Raw genomic sequence first — 17,747 nt, 5'->3', positions numbered from 1 at the left:
ATTATGTGTGTATATAAATGTATAATCACGTGTTTCTACATAAAGGAATTGCACAGTAATTCACTTTTGAGATAGATAAAAATCTTAATTAAAAAAAATCTTCATTTGAAACAAGTTCTGTAACATAAGCTCCTGCAGAAAGCAACTTATATTACATTCCAGTTCTTAAAGTACTGCTGGCTTCTAGGGGATTCGCAGAGTAACAGTGTATTTAAATATCACTCATAATTGGTCAAATCCATGAGCATATATTCTGAGAAGACAGTAGTAGAATTAGTATAATTTTCTAATTTCCTTAAAAACAGGGTGATTGGGAAAGTGAAACCCCACACCACAGACAACCCCACAGCAACACTGGGTGACGTGGTAACGGTGCGAACGCCAAGAGGAGAGTCAGCGGGACGCCAGAGCCGGGGCGGGGGCACGTTCTTCCTCACACTTTGTGAAAACAGCAGAAGGGAGAGAGAGATCATACTCTAAAGCTGGGGGGAGAAGGTCACGCTGATCAACTCTATTTTCAAAGTGCAGGAAAGCTCATTTCATATAAAACCGAGAGGGGAGAAGACGACAACTCGACCCCACGCAGGGTTTTTTAAAGAAAAAAAAATTCAATCAAAGGGAGTAATATCCCTTCAGACAATGAAACCAAACCTGAGAGACGTTAACTACAAGAAGGATGACAACGGTCATGCATCAAAAGACATCAGAAAAATGACACAAAATCAAGACTACATAGTTCAGAACTAGAGCAACTCGGAAATGAGGTGACAAAACACAGGAACGAATTAGACAAAAGTGACAGATACAGAAGGCGGGTAAAGGGCATTAACCAAGGATAAAAGGAGTCCCCAGAGAGGAGAACCGAAGCCCTGGAAGGGAACACCAACAGCTGCAGCAAAGCCTCCTGAAATACCGAAACGCGTGAGAACATACACACGCACTGGAGGAAACAGGCCCCGAACAACCAAGACATCTTCGTAAAATCGAACAGCCTGAAGAAGAGAAGAAGCAAAAAGAAACACATCCTTTGGTCATCCAAACAAAAAGACCAGGTGTTTTACAAAGGAAGGAACATCAGGTTGGTGGCAGATTTTAACAGCAGTATTTTATGTCAGGAGGCAACGGAGGGAGGTGTCTTCTCTTCTTGGAAATCTTGAATCTGAGTCAGATGTTACATCCAGCCTAAGTGACCTTCAGTATAAAGGCCACAGACAAACTATTAAAACAACATATAAGAACTCAGGAGCCGAGTGTTCCATGAGCCGTTCCTGGGAACACACTTCCTACAACCCAAATGACCAACGTCAAGCACCCTGAGGACTGGTGGCACCGAGCACTAACCGTTGCTTAAGTCACAAAGAGAAACCACCAGACCCAGAGCTGAAACAGATCAGAAACGTACACACCCCGGGGGGCAGGGGGCGGGCACAGGTACGGGTCAGTGGCAGAGCACATGCTTATCAGGATGCACAAGGCCCTGGGTTCCTATGCCCAGTATTTCCATTAAAATTTTTTTTTTAAAAAGGAAGTAAGAAAGAAAGAAACATATAAACCTCATTCTGATCAACCCTTCAGAGCCCAAGCTCAGTTTACAGGACATAAAGAAGACAGAGGAGCACGTTAAACGACACCACAGGGATGCAATCAGCCAAATCTAAGCTCCTGGAAACTCTGATTTTGTCACCAAATAAATTCCAAGAGAGAAGAGAAAAATCTACAGATTAAAATAAACTCAAAAGGTCTATCAGCCAATCACAATATATGACCTTATTTAGATCCTGATTCAAACAAGCAAATTATAAACACAAAACATTTATGAGACAATTTGAAATGTGATCACTGGGATGGATGTCAGATTATTAACAGCAGAGGCAACAATGAAACGAGACTGACCAGAGTTGATAATGACTGAAGCTAGGCGAAGGAGGTGTACAGTTTTGCTCTATACGCATCTACTTTACATATGTATGAAATTTCCCATAATTAAACAAGTAATCAAGAGAAACTATAAATATATAAATACAGACTATGGTTACTAAAACAGAACTATACCTAAAATGTCTACCTACACTGCAAAAATTTTTTCTGGACTATCCCTTTCTTAGTTTCTTGAAAGAACTTCTGATAAAAGTTTCCCAGAAAGAGATGATCTATGTAGATAAAAATTACACCAGTAAGCGATGACGCTACCACCTGGACAGCCATCTTTCCACAGCCACATACTTTGTTCCTTTCTCATGCATGCTCTTACATATTTTTGGTGGGAGAGGTAATTAAGTTTACTTATTTATTTATTTTTAAATGGAGGTACTGGGAACTGAACCCAGGACCTTGTATATGCTAGGCATGCACTCTACCACTGAGCTATGCCCAACTCCTCAATGTGATTTCATTTGCTATCTAACACCTACAGACACAGAAATCATAAAATCTTCAACATATGCTGCCCATTTAACAGCTGGTACTGTGCAAGCCAAGGCTGCAGTACCTAGTTAATCTCTCTCATAACCAGCGAGCTTGCCATTCACTCACCTGATTCAACTTCCAGTGGAATTCTGCAGGTTTGTACTTCTTCTCTTCTGAAGGATCCTGACGGAGGAGGAAAACAAGCCGGCAGCCGTGGACATAGAGTGAATAGTGGTGCCGGTTCATATCTGCAAAGAGACGTTCTGCTGCCAAACTGCCAACTCAAGACCCAACGGAGAAGGAAAAGCTATTTCTTTAATAAATTTTGAAGACACAAATTTATCAGCATAAATGCACTCTCTGGGGTGAGCCAAGGTAGGGTTTAGAAATAAATACACTTGGATTTTAATGAGAAGTGGGGCCCAAAACGAACAAACGCCCACGTGCCAGTGTGGTATCTTGATCACGGAACAACATATGTCACCAACAGCCCACGGGAGCTGTTTCAGGGAGCACACGGCAGCAGCCCCCAGGTGCCACCGCAGGGGACGCCTGTCGCAGGGAAGTTCACCTGTTTTGTCTGAACTGCAAAGAACCGTCTCCTTCTTCCTGCCGAACGGCCCATGCCGCATCCACACAGAAATCGTGAAAGGCTCTTTGGGGTTGACGGAAACCACACCGCCCGGGATCCTCACGGCCTGAGTGCCGTTGAACTCGAAGACCTGGTCGCTGTCGTGGCCGTTGTCGGTGGGGAGGCCGACGGTCCAGTTGGAGGAGCCGCTCGGGGAGGGGAGCAGCTCAGCTGTGCCGGACGCGGCACCTGTAACAGTCAACAGTCACACTCAACACGCGTGACGCGCCCAACAAAAGGTGTGAGCATCTCAAAACCGTGCTGAGGTACTACCTTTATCTTATGATGCACAACTTGCTAGTTCCGGTTTACTTTTCCTCAAAAATAAGGGGTTCTATTATTTAAAAGATTCATAAGTAACAACCGTGGGTATTTTTTTAAAAGGGAAGAAGGAAAAAAAAGAAGAGTATTATCTTTAAAAATTGTAAATCACTATGTTGTACACCTATAACTTACATAACTGTACATCAAATATACTTCGATTTAAAAAAAAGAAAAATGGGGGAGGGTATAGTTCTAATGGCAGAGCACATGCTTAGCCTGCATGAAGTCCTGGGTTCAATCCCCAGTGCCTCCCCTAAATATAAATAAATGAATAGATCTAATTACCTCTCCCCACCCCCCAAAAATAAAAGAAACAAAAAAGAAAAAAAAAGACACATTACTTGCAATTCCAACCAAATACATGCATTATTAATATTTGGGTATAAATACTTCCAGTCCTTTCTTTACGAATATATACATATTATAAAAACATGTATAATATGTGCAAATATATATTATAAAATATGTGTAATACATATGAATACATACGTATTCTAAGACTACGCACATACATACATATCTTCCCATCCACATTCTTCACAGTGTAATTTAAAATGTCTGAATAGGGCTTCACTGCACAGACATACTGTAGTTTAACTGACCTATCCCAAGCATGTTGAGTTGTCCCTGATTTTTTTCTGTGATAAACCTTGCCTTGATGAGGACCTCTGTGTGTCTCCATGACTATTCTTTGAGGATAAATTCCTAGAAATGGAATACTAGGCCAAAGAACGTCAAACATTTTCACAACTGTTGTTTACACATCTCCAGGCTCGATTTTCTTTTAAATTCGTCCACAGAAGAGTTTGCAACCTCTCCCAGTCACTTGGTCCTGGACTTCCCTATTTCAAGAGGCAGCAAGACTTGGCTGGAACAGCCTGGCCTTTCGAATATCATACGATCTCAGTCCCAACCCCGGCTCCGCCACTTCCCAAAAGTGTGACCTCGGGCAAGAGACCCGGCCTCCCTCGGTCTCAATTAGATCCCCTGTAAAAACGAGGCCGGCACTACTGTCTTTGTGGCCTGACAGGAGATCAAATGAAATAACACACGTGGAGGTACCGAGCACACAGTAAGCACGCAAATAAGAAATTCTTTCCATTTTTCTACCTTTAAACTGCTCTGCTGAGAAAATGTGCACTGGACATCATATAAAATGATGGCATAATGAGAAATTAAGTCTTCCGCACTACATTTATATACATAGTTTAAAACAGAAAATATCCCAGACATCTTAGCTTGCATATATTTAGTACATGATTATGCCTATCGGGACCCAGAGTCATGAAACACCTGAGTATATCCCCCAGCGGGAGGAGCCGGCAGAGAACATACTTCCCCGCCTGCTTGTTCACCGTGTAACAATGTCCAACCACGTGGGAAAACCGGTCGCCTGATCTGCCGATACCTCAGGGAGAAGACAGATGAGGATAGGAAAATGCTCCCCGCGACGCTGTTACTGAGAAGCTCTGGGAACACAGGAGGCCCCTGCGATCGCGAGGAGGGCACCTCGCTCACTGGTGCTTTTATCACCGGCGAGTAGAACATTCTTCCTCAGCGCTCTCCCCGAGAGGCTGCATGCCTCACCTTTACCTCATTTAGATAAACCAGAAAAATATCCACAGCGGACGAGAAGCCAAAGAACCAGGCTCGGGTCAGATTCGCAGCCACCCTGTCCCTCAGCCGCCCCGCAGCTTGTAGGTGGGACACGAAGTCGGCCAAGACTGTAACTCAGATGCGGGCCTCCTTAGTTTCGACTTTCTACTCCAGCTTTGCCAAAAGCTACCGCATTACCTATGGTTCTGTTCTTTTTTTCCTTCTTCTCCTTCAGTTTAACTTCTCCACCATTTAACATGAAGTTTCAGTGGTGCCTTGTTTTGCCTCTAAATTATGATGTGCACAAACCTTGTTTCAATGCAATGCATCTAAAGCTTTGATACCTGCAACTTTTTTTTTGTTTTGGTTGCGACTGCTTAAGGATCATGGATTTGCTGTGCACCAGAAACTGACACAACATTGTAAACTGACTATACTTCAATAAAAATATTTTTTAAAAATCATGGATTTATTTTTTGTGACCCTTTGGCTGTTGTCCTTGCATATCCTGACGGCGCCCGTGTCAGTTGAGATGGGTGATTATGAAATGCCAGACTTCTAAATTAACTGTTTTGGAATTCAATGGGTAAATAAATGCCGCTTTGGGGCCAATACAATACAATAAAAAACACATCTCATTACATTTAAAATTCACTCCGGGGGAAGGGAATAGCTCAAGTAGCAGAGCGCATGCTTAGCATACACAGGGTCCTAGGTTCAATCCCCAGTCCCTCCTCTAAACATAAATAAATAAACCTAATTACCTCCCCCTCATAAAACAAAACAAACCAAACCTCACTCCACTTTTATAATCACTACTTGGATGATTCTTAACGTAGGTTAGAGAAATACTTGCTTCAAATCAGTGGTGCTTAAAATGCACACATACACACAACCTTTGAACACACCTCCAGGGGCGGGGGTCCCCCTCTCGCCTCCTTACCGCACAGCCGGTGAAGGGACTTCTCCGAGTAGGTGTCGCGGTCACAGCCCTTCCCTATGTGGCTGGTCTCCAGCTCCACCGTCGCCTGCACCGAGGCCACCGACTCGTCACACGTCTCCAGGTGGACGTTTGGGAAGAGCGCCAAGGCGCCAGTGCCGGGCTCGTACTCGACCCTGTTGTTCCATCCTGTGTGGGCCCCCGGAGGGGAGGGGGAGAGGGCAGCTCCCGTCAGGCCTCCCCGGGGAACACACGGCAGGGACGGGGTGGGAGCGGGGTGGGGGGCTCACCTCGCCACCCGGGGGCGCAGGTGGGCTTGATGCTGATCTTCACCAGCACGTCTTGCGTTGCTCTTTTCTTCCCGCAGTCGTAGGCCGTGACCGTCAGCTTGTACTGGTGCTCCTTCCCGTAGCTCAGCTTCTCTGTGTTTTTTATATAACCTTCCAAGGGAGAACAACAGTGAGGACCCAAAACCATGCTGTTTTTCTCTTCGCGACTGTTTGCTTAATTGAACTATAGTCGATTTACAATATTGTGTGAGTTTCAAGTGTAAAGTGCTTCAGTTACACATGGGTGTGCCTGTATATGTGGTTTTTTTTTCCAGATTACTTTCAAACACATGCTGGTTTTGACTTCTGTCGTCCCATGCTGAAACACAAATGCACCTGCTTTCCACCCTAGAAATACAGACAGAAAAAACTGACGCTTGAGGTAATTAACATTCAGTCTGGCTTTCCTGAGCTTGAGTACACCCTAAATCCACCTCTAAGGATTGTTTAAGCAGAGGGATGAGTCTACACAATCCAACCTCTATATATTCTTACAGTTTTATTTGGTTTTATATTTGAGATTTAATCATTAACATGTAAGAATATAAAAGAGGCAAAAGAACTCAAGTACTTCAAATATGAAACACAAGATCGAGCTGCATTCAATACTTCTTGCTAAAAGATTTACTCTTCTAGAGAGGGGTTTCCTCCCCCTCCCCAGCAGAACAGAAGCCTGCTTTCTGAACCTCAGTACAGACGTCTGCAAAGTATTTTCAGTGCCCTTAATTTCATCAGAGATTCTGGACTGTGCACTAACAGTGGAGACACCATGGCATCATCAAGAAGCCATAACCTAATAAAGAAGTTGAGCTCTAGAATAAGTCCATTCTGTTCAGTTACTAAGGATGGAGGGGGCCTGGCAGTAAGGTATGAACCTTCATCTTCAAGATGAGGCTGAAGATGCACATCTGACGGAGAACAGAAAACGAGACTGACTAAAAGACAATCTTATCCAGATGCACACTGACTGAAAGGTGGGGAGATAAAAAAAATAAAAGCACCTTAGGTGGGGGATTTTTAATAGATTTTGGGGGAGAAGGAAATGGAGGACTGCCCTCTCAGAGAACACAAGACTAAATAGAGCCAGGAAAGAGGCTTGCAGGAGGACAGAGCAAAAAGCTGAACGTGAAACAGACACACCATGTTCGGTCTTGATACGGACTGAACGTGTGTGTCCCTGCCACCTCCAGATTCTCACACTGAAGCGCCAGCCCTCACGGTGATGGCATCAGGAGGTGGGGCCTTTGGGAGGTGATGAGGTTCAGGTGAGGTCATGAGGGTAGAGCCCTCATGTTGGGATTAGTGTCCTCATAAGAGGAAGAGACAAGAGGTCTCTCCCTGCCACTTGAGGACACAGCAAGAAGACTCCATCTCCAAGTAAGTACAGGTCCTCATTAACACGGAATCATTCAGCACCTTGATCTTGGACTTCTCAGCCTCCAGACTGAGAAATAAGCGCCTGCTGTTTTAGCCTCCCAGTTTATGGTGTTTTGTTAGAGCAGCCTGAACAGAGTTTCACAGAAGTGCAGACCAAGTTTGGGTTTGAGGCTGACTGGTGTCCAGGGGACCCACCGCCTGCCCCCATCTCTCCCATGGTGAGGAAGGCACGTTCCTGGGTTCTTACCGTCTTTGTCCACGGTGAAGGGCACGTCTGGAGTGACAATTTCGTAGCTGCAGATCTGGCTGAACTGCGGGGAGCAGTCTGCGTCCAGCGCCTCCACCCTCAGGATGCTGTCGTACTGCTTGCCCTCCACGACGGTGGCCTTGTAGGACTTCTCCTTGAACACAGGTGCGTACTCGTTCACGTCATTCACCTGAATGTGGACAGTGGCTCTGGAAGAAGGGCGGGAAGAAGCCGTGTGTTCTGTTTGTGGGTTCTTTTACCCCAAGAATACCATTCTGCCCTATTCTTACATTTCCTTTCTTTGCTATCTTGTTTCATTAAATCCTTATGATGGAGATAAAAATTAAACTAGTCATTGTTTTTCATTTAGCGCAGAGACAACAGAAAGTTAAAATAGGAATTTGGGTTGATTCTTCCAAGTCCCAGCGAGTAAGGCCGCTGGTAAAAAGGCAATAATATGAAGTGAGAGACTTGGGATTTTCTTGACAATGTGGGACAGCGCATAAAGAAGGAAGATAAACTGTGTCAGACGTCTATTTGCTCTCCAATCAAAAAATTAAAAATACTTTGTTGCAAAATCCAGAAAAGTTAGGAAGAAGGGGTAGGAAGAGAGAAGGAAGATGGGAAATTATGAGCATCAAAGCAAGTTTCATCCTGCCTCAAAGGGATGGAGACCATCAGCGACCACTGCTGGGATGCCACCCGCTGCTGACCCGACAGAGACCGCAGCCTGCCCTCCCCGGTAAACCTCATTCCATCGCCCCACTCGGGCCTGAGAAAACTAACACATACCATCAGACCAGGTGACAAACAGAGAAAACTGTCAGTCTCAAGTGCAACTGATCAGGGCGCGTTTCTGAATCAGACAAGGTCCCTGGTGGAAACGAGGTGTTTTTCAAGGAAAACAGTAATACCACACCGTGTGAAAAGGATGAGGCATGATTCACCGGCACGCAGCACCCCCACTGTCCACCAAGACCCTCCACCCACCTCTGCCCTCACAGTGGGCTGCGTGCCATCACCTCACCCACCTACCCTTCTCCCTGAGTCAATGGGCTAAGAAGAAACTGAGACTCAACAAAATTGAATTTGCCTGGTGTCAAAGGGCTAGTGAGTGGTGGAGAAAAGACTAGAATTCTAAATCTACATCTCGTTCAGTCTTCTCTGTTACACCAGTAGTTCTCAAGTGGCAGGAAGGGTGTGAACACACCCAGGATGGGGTGCAGAAGCCAGCTTTCCTCCACTGGCTCAAATGACCTTAAAATTTATAGGAAAAAAAAAAAAGACAAACATATCAACAAAATATCATCCTCTGGAAAAAGTGGGCTTTTCTGATTCTCAACGTAAAGCCCTCGTTTCTTTACTGGAGTATCTGGTGAGATCGAAGTATTCATTCATTCATTCAGCACCTAGTACGTGCCAGGCACCATACACAAGGGTCAACAGGCACGATTCCTGCCCTCAAAGAGCTTACTACAGTCCCTCTGTGGACAATTGGGAACTACCATGGGCCTCACATTTCAAAAACAGGGAGTCTTGGAGACAGCAGAACAGTCACTCCTGCTCTCTTTACACACATTCTCTGTCCAGTTCACTTACTTATGAGACTTTTTCACGCTGGCCCCATCCGGTCCCTTCCCGCAGTCGTAGGCCTGGATGGAGAACGTGTAATCTTTCTGAAGTTCACAGTCCAGTTTCTCTTTAGAGCGAATGATTCCCTCACCAGTGGATTTATCCACTACCACTGCATCAAAGGGGACATTCTGCCCATGAATTTTAAATCCACAAATCTCACCTAGGGAGTCAAAGGAGCAGGGGTTAGAATTTCTGCCAAACCGACCCTGGGCACGCTCCCCTCCTCCCCCAAAGAAAATAAACGACAACAATCGGCAGCCAGAGGGTTGGAGGGTCTGTGGACAAAGCAAGGGCGCTGTGCTTGGACAAGGGGTAAGTTCTGGGGCTTTAGTAAAAAGAAGCATGTTCTGGCTTTCCAAGCAACTTGTTTAACTTTGCATCCATTCATGCAGGAATACAAAAGAGAGAAAGAGAAAATACAGACAGGCATTTCACAGGAGTACTTAAGACAGCTCCAGGGTAAAGCAGTTCATTAGCAAACAGCCAAGGCCTGATAACTCGGAGAAACTGCCCAGCGACCTGGCAGGGCTGGGCAGCTGTTTTGATTTGGACCAGAGAGGAGGCTAAAAGGCACAGTTAAGTGTTGAGAGAGGAAGATGCGGAGATGTAGGTTCAGCACCATAATTACAGAAAGTCTGTCAAAAAAAAAAAAAATCGAAGAAACAAGTCTTCCTGTGCAATGAGCCTGGCTAAAATTAGGGAATCAAAACAAACTACTGGATAAGAAAAAGGTAGAAATACCAACTTTTCAGGCATCCATTTCAACAGCTATCCTCTAAGATGAAGACACAGCTTCCGTTCTGGGGAGGATTTGCTAGACTTGCCCTCGTTTCGGACTTTCTCCTGTCAGACCTGAAGCCGACGCCTGCCGGGGAACCTAAGTACATCCAAGCTGATTTACAAGCTTAAGCTGAAATTAACATCTAGGTTTCCACTCTTGCCCGTGGGAGAACACCTATCAGTATTTTGATGTATGTATAAAACGTCACAAAACATATTTCACAAAAAAATAAAACTGAATCTTTCCAAAGTTACAACTAGTAGAAAATGACTACAAGGTGAATCTCTTAAATCCAATTTTTTAAAAAGGAACAGGATAATCCATACAGTTCAAATGGATGTCTGATTTCCAGATATTTCTAACCAAGGGTTTGGTTACATACAATTCCCATCAATATACTTAAAAATAGAAACAAAGTAGGAGAATAAATAGGGGTAAAAGAGCATGACAGTTTCTTCTGTTTAAGGGCTGATTCCCAATTTTATAAACAAAGTTAGTGGGTTAATGTTCGTAAGAGGGAGAGAAAGAACCCTTTATCACCTTCTTTGGTGACTGTCACCTCAAAACTCTCTGAAGGGAGAAAAGATAAACCCATGTCAGTATTACAGGAAAGAATGAAGCCAAAACAAGGGAAAAAAAAAGTCAAAAGATGCATATATTACATAGAAAAGCTTGATATAATTTAACAATAAACTCAGTAGTCAGTTGCTAGAATTGTTATAACAAGACTGAGTCTTGGGTAACAAAATGTCTCTTTGGATCCCACTTACCATGAACTACACCAGCCCAGGGATAAAATTCTGCTATAAAGTTTCCTGACACCCTCAGGTGTCACTAGGATTTTTCTTTTAATGAATGCTTTGATGACAACAGTTCATAAGTAGATCTATTTGTTATTTTACAGTTTTCAGATTTTCATTTTCAAGCTAAGTAAGTTCTCAGTGGTTAGACTCTGGTAGCACTCAACTCATCGTTAGATTTAATGAAACAGTCGGAGCAAAGGGCTTTATGTTAACCCTTTGTTCTTGAGCTGAATAAATAACAATGTTCTGTCTAAAGTACCCAATCGAGGCAGCAAATACAAATGCCTCTTCCAGTGGAACCTCTGCTTAAACGGGAACCAAAACCAGAGTCGATGCTAAGTGGAGTGATGCTACAACCATCGCAGTTCTTATTTCCTGAAACATCTGTTCTCACAAGTCAGTATCACTCCTGCCCTGTGACCACCACAGAGCAGAAACAAGCAGAGGTCAGGAGCCCCTCTCCCCACACAAAGCGTGGCCTCACTGGGGAGACCGTCGCTTCCCCAAAGGTCACACTGCCTGAATTCCCTTCCCTTTTTTCAGTGGTTTTACCACATATTTGTATATCCCTGAGATGTTGTTTCATTTTGTTTGTGAGGTTTTTTAAAATGGAATCAGACGGTGTGCAATTTTTGTGACTTGCTTTTTCACTCAGCTTTTTCCCAGCTGTGTGTGTCTGACTCCTTCGTCCTGGTTGGCTCGTGCAGTTACACTGGTCTTTCATTCTCACTGCCACACACAGTGAGAACCCGATGAGTTAAAACCTGTGAAGTGCTTAAAACACTGCCTGGCATCAAGAAAGCACTCAACGAACGTTCGCCATGACTGTAATTATTTTCCAGTGTGTGAACATACCAGAATTCCAGGTTTCTGCTGTCTGTGAACAGTGCAACAGTGGACACTTCTGTCTGGGCTCCCCGGGCCCACACACAGGCTCTCTTCAGATCTGTGCTGCCCAATACGAAGCCACTAGCCACATGGGGCTGTTTAAAATGAAACTAAAATTCATAGTAAAAGTGAGTGATATTAAAAACTCTGCTCCTCGGTGAAAGTGGCTGCATTTCAAGTGCTCCACAGCCACACGGGACTGATCACTGCTGAATGGAGACGCGGACCCGGAAGCTTTCCATCCCCACCCCGGGCTCTACCCAACAGCGCTGCGCAGCGGCCGCGGGCTGAGTCCAGCCTGTGCCCGCTTTTCAACAGCCTGCGTGCTGAAAATGGTTTCTGCAGATTACTTCACGACACAAGAAAATTACATGGAATTCAAACTTCAGTGTCCTTAAGTCATGTTTTATTGGGACACAGACCTGTTTCTGTCTCATCTGGGGGCTGCTTCCCCCACCCCCCAACGATGGTAAAGCTGGGTCACTGCCAAGGAGACCCCATAGGCTGCAAGACCTCCAAAATTCTTTATAGAAAGGCTGGCTGACCACTGCTCTAGACATCCGCCATGAGCTGTGCCCAGCTGTCTTCCAGAATGTGCACATTCACGAGATTATGCTTACACTTTGGGGTGTGTATTAATACAGCACAAGACACCTGAAGGTAAGTCAAGTTACCCAGTTTTAATTCAGAGAAAATGTCTCAGTCTGATTCAGACTCTGCTGCTCTGAAGAAAAGAGGGTGAGGCTGCCCCACATCACTCAGGTGACACGTGTGCTTTCCTGACAAGGCCGCTGCGCAGGAAAGTGAGATTTAAGACTCAGGGATGAAGTGTCTGACCTGGGTGATGCCACCTACATGGTGCACTGCTGAGTGAGAGTTTAAAGACACTCATCATTCAGGCAGCGTCCTTGAGATTGTTTCTGACCACGAGATCACCAGGAGGAGCGGAACTGCTTGCCAACAGCCGCAGACTCCCTCAATCTCTCCTTTGAGCTATCGGGCTGGGAGGAAGGGAAGAGAGGACTCGGAGTATAGGAAGGCACTGGGGTGTTTCAGTTTTATACTTCAGGTGTTCGGGGAAGGCTGCATTGATAAGATAATGTCAGAGAAGAAACCAGAAGAAACTAAGGAAGCAAACCACATGCTAATCTGGGGAATAGCTTCAGACAGCGAGAACAGTAAGTGCAAAGGTCCTGAGGCAGACGTGGGCCGGCCCGGCTCTGGAACAAGGTCTATGCTGCTAGGGTGGCTGAGCAAAGGGGAGGACCACAGAGGGGGTCAGACACAGACAAGGAACCAAGGTGACAGGGGCTACTACAGAAATGCAACGTTTCCTCCAAGTGAGGAGGAAATGACTGGAGAGTTTTGAGCAGAGAAATAAATAAATGTGGCTTATATGCTGAAAGAATCCATCTGGCTGCTGTGCTGCAATAAGTCTCTAAGAGGGTAAAGATGGACACGGGGGTAATACAGGCAGAGATGCTGGAGGCCACAACCAGGGGGTACACGAGATGGTGGGGGGTGGTCAGATTCAAGTTGTGCTTTCAAAGCAAGGCCAAGGCTGTCGGATTATGAGTGAGAAACGGCAAGGACGAAGTTGCCTTCGGTCAAGCCAGGAGAAACCATGGAAGGAGGGTCTGGAGGGAGGAATGGGAGTTCGCACTTTAGCTCTGAACGTGTATCTGTACCGCAATTTGCTAAGGAACAGCACCTCAGAGGTATGGTTACCAACTACAATAATAGACATTATTTTGAAATGCATGTATTTCCAGGCTGCTCTCTAAAAGACTGGCTCCATTTATAATGAGAACAGCAAAAACGTACATTCATATCTTTCCCCATGTCCCCACCAACTGTACTCAAGTTGCTACTCGGAGGGGCTGCACCAACAGGGTTCGGTGCCTCACGCTCACGGGTGCTTACTACATCACTAGGCTGGCTGGTCCCTCTACCTGCAGGACTTACATGCCCCTGACATCTTTCCGGGTGGCAACGTGATGGGGCAAGAGTGGCACAAAGCTGCACGCCGGCAGACCTGGGTTTTCTGTACCCACAGCGTGGCCTTGCGTGTCTCTGCTGAGCCACTGTCTGCAGGCCTGGCCGCTACGCCCACTTCAAGGGTCTGTCCACTCATTCAAACGAGGACCCTGATTTCAATGAGGAAGATGGAGCCGACTGGAGCAGGCGAGGGGAGCGTGAACAAGTTAAAACTACGCCGAATTTCAGCAGAGACTGGATGAGGGCCGGACTAAGGCCGTGTCAGCAGGAGACTAGGAGGATGCTAGCGCTTCATAGCCAACTGGATGGAGGGGGCGGAAGCGTCGGGAGTGAACCCCTGGTTTACAGCGAATGGCGCCACTTAGGGAGCTAAGGCACAGAGAAGAGAGGAAACGACTCAGGAGAACGGAGCTCGGCCTGTTCATCCCTGACAACGTCTTGTGTGTTTGCTTGCTGGAGGATCTGAAAGCCAGACATCACACTGTTTCATCCTCACACCAGTCCCTGGCCATCTTTAACAGATAAAGGCCTTTGCTTTAACATAACTACAGTAACATTACACAGACAACAAAATTAACAATAACTCCTTACCTATTTTCATAGTGAGTCTCCAACTGCCACTTGAATGACACGCAGTTTATGATTTTTCTCTCCCAATACAGGGACCAATTTCTGTCCATAATGCCCCATTCTCCCAGGAGCTGATTTTTCTAAACATTAAACTCGTCATCGATTCATTCCTCTTCCCTCTCCTTCATCTTTGTACGTACAGGTCTACCAGGTACATACATATGACCACCCCGCACACATGACCACACAGAAAGGGCATCTCTGCCCTTTACATCCTCAGACTGCTCTCCCAGACTCAGCCTTCTCTTACCTCAGCAAGGAAGAACCTCTCAAAATCACTTCTCATGTTCTCTTTTCTCCCTGTCCTGCCCCTCCCCACTCAGTTCAGACCCTGCACCACTGCTCTGCCGGATAAATCCACCTACAGCCCTGCTCTGTCACACCTGCAGTGCCCCCAGGTGACCTCTCCAGCTATGCAGGCCTCAGAATGGATCAAACCTTCCCTTATCTCTCTCTCCCCTCTTCATTCCTAAGGTCATCTAAAATAGCCAAAAGGAACTTTACTAAAGAATTTTTTAAAGCAAAACACAAAAACATAATAAATGAGCCCAGCAAAGTACGGATTTGACTTCACGATACCCAGTTGCATCCAGGGTTCTCGGCTGACTGTGTTCAGCCCTCACTTCCCTCGTCTGTTCCTTTCAGGAACCTCAGCTTCCATCTGGCCCTGCATTCTTTCTGAGTCTTCTTCGAAATCTGAGTAGGGTCTCAGCCTCCTCCGCCAATAAGAGGGCGTGTCTCGAGTCTCTCCTGCAGCCCCCCAGCTCGCACACCGTCCTGCCCACACACTGAGGGGCCTCTGGTGGCAACCAAAAAACCGCTCAAGCTGACTCAGCAAAAAGGCCTCCAGTGAATAGCCATCGGAAACTCATGGAAGTGACCACAAGCCAGAGAAAGGGATTTGGAAACGGTCAGAAACCAAGGCAGCTTGAGAGACCAGGAAGGAAGAGCCGCAACAGTCCCAGAGCAAATGGCCTGGACGGAAGCAACGTGACCACAACTGGTCTTCGCACCCTCGTCCCTCTGCTCCACATTCACATTCCAAGAGGGAGCGTCAGGTCGGCCTAGCCTGCGTCGCGCAGGCACTTGGCTAGGGGGGCAGCAGGTAACGGGCGCAGACCCACCAATCTGGGCCCAGCAGGAGAGAGATCGGGGGCTGTTCAGGGAAAATGAACAGCACTGCCTGAGCAGTAAGTCCAGGACAACGTCCCTGCTGATCCAAGTCTCCTCCCTGCGAGGCCCTGGCACCCACGCTCACCAGCTGGACATCCAGGCTGACTCTCATTTATGGTGACTTTTGCTTCCTTGCTCCCTGGTCCAGGCTGGTTTCTGGGACAAGCTCATGTGCGGCTCTAATCAAAGCAGTTTTTCAAGACACCGTGAATATACAGTAACAAAAATCAGACACCCAAGGGTTATGCCCCACCAGCCCAAGCCTAACCACCCGGGGGCTGTGCCCTCCAAGCGCCTCGCCCGCTACCGCAACGGCTCTCAAATTTCAGTGTGCCAAGAACTGCCGGGGAAGCTTGTTAAAAATGTGGTTTGCCAAGCCCCATTCCCAGAAATTCTGACTCAGCAGCTCAGGAGTCGAGCTCAGTAATCTGTGTTTTTAACGAGCGCTGCCAGAAGGCCCCAATGCAGACAGGCTGCAGCCTGTGCCTGAGATGCTGACCCCGCAATGGTTTCCAAACCTCTCTGGCTGCTTACAGATTTCTTAAACTGTACTCCTGGAAGTACAGACTCAAAGAGCTAAGAACAGAGCCCAGGAATCTGCCTTCAGTGGAGGGGTCCCAGGACCATCTGGAAACGGTATTAGAAAACCGCGTGAGGGGTAACGTCCCATCTACTCAGCGTGGCTACAGACACCACGCAGCGCTGAGCTCACTTCCACCCCTCTGCTCCTCCACACACCCCGTGAGCCAACTATTCATCCTCCTCTTTGGAAGCCCTGCCTGTTTCCACCTCGGCCCTTAACCCCCCTCTTCCCTATACATCCCAGCTGTCCTCTGCAGGAGCCCGGACCTGCCTTAGATCACCTCCTTGCCTCCCTTAACCCCCAGTCTATACCGTGGCCTCTCAGCACCGAGCTAACAAACATCCTGGTCTCCCTGGTTAACTCTTTGTCGGCGTGAGTTTTGCCTTCCCACCCAGATGATCAGTGCTTTGAGGACCGAGAATGTTTATGGGTTTTTTGTGTGTGTTTTCTGGAAGACCTAGCAGAGCTACCTAATATTTAATGATTATCGATCTCAAACCTTTTCTGGAGGCAAATGCATCCAAAATGAGTTCACTCTAGTCAGTTACTGTTAATAGGATGTTTCTGCACTGACATCTAGATTCTTACTTAAAACTGCTTGCTACTCAACATTATTACCTTACATTAGGCTGAATCACATGCAATTTCTGACGCTTCATTTTTTTCAAATATTTTGACAGTTTCAGCACATAATAATGGCAATTTCATGCGGCTTAACTGACATCCAGCTCATCACTGCCAACACGACACTACACATGCTGAAAAAGCAAAAGTGGGAGGAGAAGAGTGGTAGTGAACCCCATCCCCAGGGCATGTGAGTCACATGAATTACAAAGAATACCCAGAAAAGTGGCACAGATCTGAGTTGGTTCTAATTAAATACCAACAAAGATAAAAGTTCTCATTCTCACCCTGAGATTTCTTTTAGATTCTACCCATATCGCAACTGTTTAATTAATCTTGTAAAATATCTGTACTCAGTCTAGAAAGGCAGGAAAAAGAATGCTTCCAGAACCACCTACTAAAGGGAAGAGCTTCAAAACAGGAGGGATGCAGGATGCTCAGTTTCTGATACCGGCAGTGACGAAGGAGTTACTGTCCAAACAGCAACAACGTGGCCTGCAAAGTGGCTCAAACCTGTAACTCCCCCATTACATACGTAAAATGTACAGTACACTCCGTGACCCTCATCTCTACTCAGGCCGTTAGATTAACAGATTAAGGGAAAGGGGTGGAATAAGGAATAAGGAATTGAGTCATTTTAACTTCCTAAAACACCTGACAAATACCAAGACTTTATTCGCTTAGTTTCACCCCAAGAAAACAATCTGGGCCAGACCCTGTGCACCGCATACGAAAGTCTGATGAGGGACAACCTACAAGGAACTTCTGGGACTAGGCTTCCC

At 46.2% G+C, this 17,747-nt stretch overlaps 1 protein-coding gene across 4 annotated transcripts in view; it reads right to left on the bottom strand.

Annotated features, from left to right (window-relative positions):
• Positions 1-17,747, bottom strand: part of CLSTN1 (calsyntenin 1) — a 66,723-nt gene that overhangs the window by 11,962 nt on the left and 37,014 nt on the right. For 2 of the 4 annotated variants that reach the window (XM_072975442.1, XM_072975444.1), the window contains exons 3-9: positions 10,807-10,836; positions 9,450-9,645; positions 7,851-8,059; positions 6,188-6,337; positions 5,901-6,086; positions 2,978-3,226; positions 2,533-2,654 (exon numbers count right to left, since the gene is read on the bottom strand). In XM_072975442.1, coding sequence (XP_072831543.1) covers positions 2,533-2,654; positions 2,978-3,226; positions 5,901-6,086; positions 6,188-6,337; positions 7,851-8,059; positions 9,450-9,645; positions 10,807-10,836 — 1,142 coding nt within the window. The remainder of the gene's footprint in view (positions 1-2,532; positions 2,655-2,977; positions 3,227-5,900; positions 6,087-6,187; positions 6,338-7,850; positions 8,060-9,449; positions 9,646-10,806; positions 10,837-17,747) is intronic. The other 2 variants (XM_072975443.1, XM_072975445.1) reach the window with 1 other exon arrangement.

Source organism: Vicugna pacos, chromosome 13, assembly GCF_048564905.1.
Source record: "Vicugna pacos chromosome 13, VicPac4, whole genome shotgun sequence".
Classification (NCBI taxonomy): domain Eukaryota; kingdom Metazoa; phylum Chordata; class Mammalia; order Artiodactyla; family Camelidae; genus Vicugna; species Vicugna pacos.
The sequence above is the reverse complement of the archived record's forward strand: the minus strand, read 5'-3'. Positions and strand labels throughout refer to the sequence as shown.